General features: G+C 32.6%; 1 protein-coding gene across 1 annotated transcript; it reads left to right on the top strand.

The window, feature by feature from the left end:
• Positions 1-3959: 3959 nt before the first annotated feature.
• LOC128172355 (perlucin-like protein) lies at positions 3960-5596 on the top strand. Its single transcript, XM_052838158.1, has 4 exons — positions 3960-4104; positions 4562-4647; positions 4910-4997; positions 5368-5596. Exons 1-4 carry the CDS (start codon positions 4047-4049, stop codon positions 5583-5585), a joined length of 450 nt encoding a protein of 149 aa, XP_052694118.1. The 5' UTR covers positions 3960-4046; the 3' UTR covers positions 5586-5596.
• The last annotated feature ends 404 nt before the right edge of the window (positions 5597-6000 follow it).

The following is a 6000-nucleotide window of genomic DNA, read 5'->3' on the forward strand; positions in this document are numbered from 1 at the left end:
CAATGACAAGATTTATTCCACAACGTTGTATCGAAATGTCTGACCTTCAGGAAAACAAATTTTTTTAAAAAAAAATCAATGCATATCGAATGTTTAGCATTACATATTTGTTTACCTTTTCGTTTAAAGAAGCGTAATAACAATTTATGCAAAAAACTTTCCATTTTCTTAAAAAATGGTGTAGCGTCCACAATTTTCTCTAATAGTCAGCCATTTGTCGAGAAATTATCGCGTAATTCTTTGCTTTGTAAACAATATCGGTGTCTTGTTTTTAATAGTCTTTTTTTTTAAACTTGCTATAGCTGATTTGAAAAAGATAGCCTGAGAAATTGCCATTGGTTTTCAAAAATGTATTCTTACAAGACAAGGGGATGGGTGAAAAAATTCCCAAGATCCATATTTATCCAGTTAGCCGAGAGACAAGAAAAGATAAAATAAAGGAGAACGTAAAAAGTTTTAAAGGAATACAAAACAAGTGTCGGCGTTGAACAGCAACTTCCTGAAGAAATGGGCGAAAGAAGGAAACTACTTTATAACATACAACAAAAGTATGCAGAGCACTACACAGACACAAAAATAAATGGAGACAAATTAGTGTTCACCTATGATAACTCGGTTACAGGGAAACACTTGGACTAAGACCTATTGTCGACAAACAAGGTTATTACAGGTTAAGAGGTAAAAACCGTGTTCAGCACTTGCAACTTGTTGAGGACGACGGGAATCGGTCTTGCCACCACCGCCGTATCGTATAAACATGTCAGACGATCGCTGGTTGAAGTCGAAGTGAGACTTCGAGGATGAGATTCTATATAGACTGTTTAAGCATTTTCATTAAAACGGTAGTTTATGTTAAATGGTATAAATACATGTATCAGGTTTATCAAATCATCATGCGCACGGAAACTTCACGATTTTCCAATATTATTATGACATGTGAACTACTTTAAAGGTTTTTTTTTTTCGTTTTTTTGTGAACTATTTCAAATTTTCTCTTTTCCAGACTTATTCTCTATAAGTTTTACAATTCTTGAGTTTATGCTTGTACATGCATTCCTTAGACATATTTTATAAAGGTGATTATTATGTGCACGGAAATTGCCGAATTTTCTGATATGTGAACTATTTCAATTGTATTTGCTTTTCTTTTTGTTAACCCTATAATTTTTTTTCCTTTTTTTTCTGTAAGTTCCACAATTCTAGAGTCCATATATTTTAGACGAATGAGCGTGCTTACATGTATTACATCAAGTACAATGTACATCCGATATGAGTATTTTCGTTATGTTACAGCTTTTTAAAAATATTTATTTTTTACCATGATACAAGATACTTTAAGATTAATTTTTTTGGTTAATCTTCACGCCAATCTCTAACCAAGACATGCCGGTGCACCGGCACATTATTTTTTATTACGTTACTTTCATTATTTTTTTTATTTCTTCTTTTTCTACAATGGGGCAATTGTTATAGTTATATCTAACAGAACAAAGATAGATATATTTACAGTAAACTTCCAAGGGTTCAATGACTTTAATTTGAGAGAGGATGTGTTCAGAAATCTTTGAATAAAGAACAACAACAATATCTCGTTCCAACGAGATTCAAATGATAATGAAAACGAGAAAATACGATACCCTAAATATAGACTAAACTATATAAAGCAGACTTTTTAAATTTGATATTACCATAGTCAATAGTATTACATCAAGAAATACGGATATTCTCTGTGTAAAATTCTATATACTTGTATGTTTCTGAAAATCATCGGGTTTTAGACGCGCGATTGAAAGAACTGAGGCGTGTTCAACAGAGCGAGCCAAAATTTGTGTTGCAGGTATAGGACATTTTTTGCGTGCGCTCGCGAGTGCTTGCTGTGTTGAACTCGCCTCTGCAGTCAAGCGGATTCGGAACAAAAGTTCGCCGGTAGATCCAATTTTACCAGAAGACGAAGAAAAAATTTGGAGCCAAAAGGTATTTGGTATGCATTCTTCTAAAGCGTTGCTATGCACGTTTTTTATAACTGTAAACTTTTTGGGCTACATGTGTATGATGAACACAAATCACTGGAATACAATCAGTTTGATTTAGGCTGTGATGACAGAGGGAAATACATTCATTTTCATGGACGATCATCAAAAACTTATAAAGGAGGCCTAAGGCCTATTCAGTTGCGAAACAAGGATATCAAACACTACTGCCTCAATGGTGAGTTAAACTTTGTAAATATTAATAAAGTAAAAAATGTATACTCTTATAATATGCATTTTTCCATGAGATATTAGTCAAGGTTACGTGGTATTAGGATTGTGGAAATAGAGAAGCTATATTGATTTTTTTGTATTTATAAATACAGTATTCAACGTTACCATCGAATTCTAATTTTGTATTTTTAGCGGGGATATGTTTGGCTGACACTTACCTGGTATATATCGACGCCCTCGGACACAGGGGTCTATTTTACCGACGACCTTTGGCAAGTGGTATCACGTACAGCGAGCAAGTTCTTTGGATAAACAAAATCAAGGGTCTGGTGAGAGAAATAACCGGAAACGCTGGACTTGTTGGAATTTTACAAATCATTCCGGTAATAGACCTGTGCTACCCAGCTGTATTAAGCGGGCATCGACGAGCAAGATATCATGAGTAGAACCGATCATAGGTACGAATCGGCTGTTAGGAAGTACAAGCGTAAAAATGCCGTTCTTCAAGAAAGTGTATCGAAAGCTTTGGATCTTACCAAAAAGACGAAATGTGATATCGAATTAACGCCCAAGATGGATCTAGATGTATCGCCATTATTAGCAAAACATTCCGACAACGACGAGAAAAGTGACACCTCGAAGTCAGTCTTTAACAATTGTGTTTTTAATATTACGGCATAAAAGAAATGCGTGTTGATTTTTAAAACTATACACTTTTGAATCCTAATTTTGCATTCAGTTAAAAATTATGCTTAAAAACGTTTGTTTTTTGATATATGCAAGGAAACAAACTATTTTTTTCATATTGTTGTCAATAAATCTTTTTTTTGCTTGTTTAACTTTATTTATAATCTGAATATGGTTTATCTGGATACACCACCAGGCACGAAGCATCAAGGGGGGGGGGGGGGGCAGGGGGAGACCCTCCACTTTTTTGGGGGTATGTAAAAAATTGATATGACAAAAGGAAATGAGGAGTGAAATTGAAGTAATATACTATGGCAGCCCCCCCCCCCTCCCCCCCGATTAGGATTTTGAAGATATTGGGAAACTTTAAGTTTGCCTATTTTTTTTTGGCTCGTCAAGATTTTTTATTTTTTGGTTGAGTCTGCCCCTCCCCCCCCCCCCCACACTTTTAAAAAACGATGCTACGTGCCTGGCCACAGCTGTTAGAGCACCTAAACCATGGTGTATCAAAAATAAAAGCACAAAGGTCATCAAAGCAAAATCATCGCAAAAATAATAGAATCATAAATATTGTATTTCATTTCTTTCCCTCCTTCTTTTCTTTTCTTCCTTTTTGATTCAACAAAATATCCAGTTGTCCATAATCAGAAAATATGCCCGATTGAAAGTTAAATTTGTAAACAAAAGAAACACTAAATGCCTTAAAAAAGTTTTATTTTTGTTTAATTATTTGTTTTTCATATGTTGAACTGGTTCATAGAAACGTACTAATCGAACGTTTTCTTTTTAATTGATTGTTCCTATGAAAATGTATGAGTACCATTCTCCAGTTTCTCTTTAAAACAATTGAAAATACATGTATCAAATAAACGATGCACGTGTTTATTGCAAACAGCCAAGGGATTACTTTGTATTTAGCCTGAACACAATCTAGTATATAAATTTTATTGATTAAAATCTAAATTGACATAAAATGCAATTCGCTATTTATTTAGCAATTGGACACCTGTTTCATTGCTAGGCAATGCATTGTTACCATAAAAGGCTTGAGATTGCCTGTCAATCTTTTCTAGTTTAATACAGGGAATACCAATTACTTTATTGTGTTCGAACAACTTGCATTTTGTGTTGTAAGCTAATTTCGTTGAATCCAAGATGGATAGTCCACTTTGTCTGTTTCTGGTTATTTTTGCTTTGGCTGAACGAACATCAGGTATCTATGCAGAATTTATCTAATCTATATACTAAGTGCAGGCAATATATCACTCATTTAAAGTGTGGTTGAATGCTGTTTACTGATTGATTTTGGGTGATTTACTAATGCATTATTATAAACAGATAATGAATTCAGATTTTGTCAAAATTTGAACCACCAGTAGCTTTTATAAAGGAAGATAATTCTATTTTTAAATGACTTTGTAATCAAATGACGTTTATAAAGGTTATAATTTACACATACTCTATATGGTGTAACAAAAAAGTCGTCCATAGCTACAACTAAACCATAATGTATTTTGTTTAAAGTTCAAGAAAGGTAACATTGTATTTAACACATTTTTGATGATGATTCTATGACACATTTGACAATAAATAGTTTACATGTATTTGGAAGTCATTTGGATGTCTTTAGTTATTATCAAAGAGTGTAATTCTTTAATTAACGATTGAAGCAGGCCGATGTCACAATGGATGGGCACCATTTCAAAGTAATTGTTACTATTTCTCAACCTCAGTAACGACTTTTAAAGAAGCAATGGTAAGGTTTTATCTATACAAAGGTATATATTTTCAACTTAATAATGCTGTATATCATGACTTCATTACTGCAACTTTTTAAATAAAACAAAATATTTACTTTATCATGCTATAAAGAATCAAGGAAAATACTAAATTAACGTATTAAAATTTAAAGGTCAGTTTTATGAAGTATTTTGCATTCAAAGAAATTTAAAAACATTCTCAAAACCAACAAAATGGCAAAACATATTGTCAGTTGATTGCAACTTTTCATCAAACAGATTAACTGCTACGGAATGAGTGCAAGTCTTTTAGAGTTACAAACGTATTCGGAAGAAAATTGGCTGAATTTACAAATTCAACTTAGAGGTAAATAATAAAAAATGAAATTAGTAAAAAATAAAGAGAGAGAAAAAAAAACACGAATAGTTCAAGGATAATATATTTAACAATTTTTTACTATACAATATGAATTTTCATCATGCATAAATGAAGACTCAAATAGATGTAAACTGTTAGTTTATTAAAAAATGGTTAAATGAGTTTGTTTAAAACATTGCCTGTTTATTTCAGTTATAATCTACTTTTTCCTTGCTCTTTTGAAATTATTGTTCACTCGTAAAATAAAATCCTAAACTTACCGGATTAAATATGCTTTTATTCTAATAGATTTATATGTTAAGCCTGGTTTTGACAACACAGGAACACATTATCTAATTATATTGGTTTCTGTTTACAGGCAACAATCACGGAGTATGGCTAGGGTATAGTGACATTCAAAAGGAAGGCCAATTCGTGACCCTGTCTGCTGCCAAAGTATTACAGTACACGAACTGGTCTAAAGGAGAGCCTAACAATGTCAATGGAATCGAACATTGCACGGGATATTTCGTAAACACTAAAAGCTGGAATGATTGTATTTGTGCAGGACAATTACATTATGTATGCAAAAAATAAAGAAAAAAAAAACCAAGAATATTCGTTGGCATCAATTAGTTATTATTGGTGAATCATTATAGTTAGGGTTACTTTTGTTATTGATATGATTCTTTTTGTTAATGAGTGTGCATATACATGTAATGTGTAGATTTAATTATGGCAGAGGGTGCTCACTCCTCCTAAGCACCCGATACTACTTCTATTTTTTTGGAGGTCAGTGTTGCTTTGCTTTGAATTTGTATTTGGTTTAATGGATTTTGGAGATGGTGGACGGTTTGTTATTGTCATTTCTATCATGACATTTTACAATTGGGCTGTTTTTCTAATGGTTTAAAAGTACACACTATTGTAGTTAGTTTCATGAATTGTGTTAAAACACTTTTAATAAGTATCATGCATTCTTTGTAATCAGGCAAAATTAGTGAGGATCAAT

This window comes from Crassostrea angulata, chromosome 2 (assembly GCF_025612915.1).
Source record: "Crassostrea angulata isolate pt1a10 chromosome 2, ASM2561291v2, whole genome shotgun sequence".
Classification (NCBI taxonomy): Eukaryota; Metazoa; Mollusca; class Bivalvia; order Ostreida; family Ostreidae; genus Magallana; species Magallana angulata.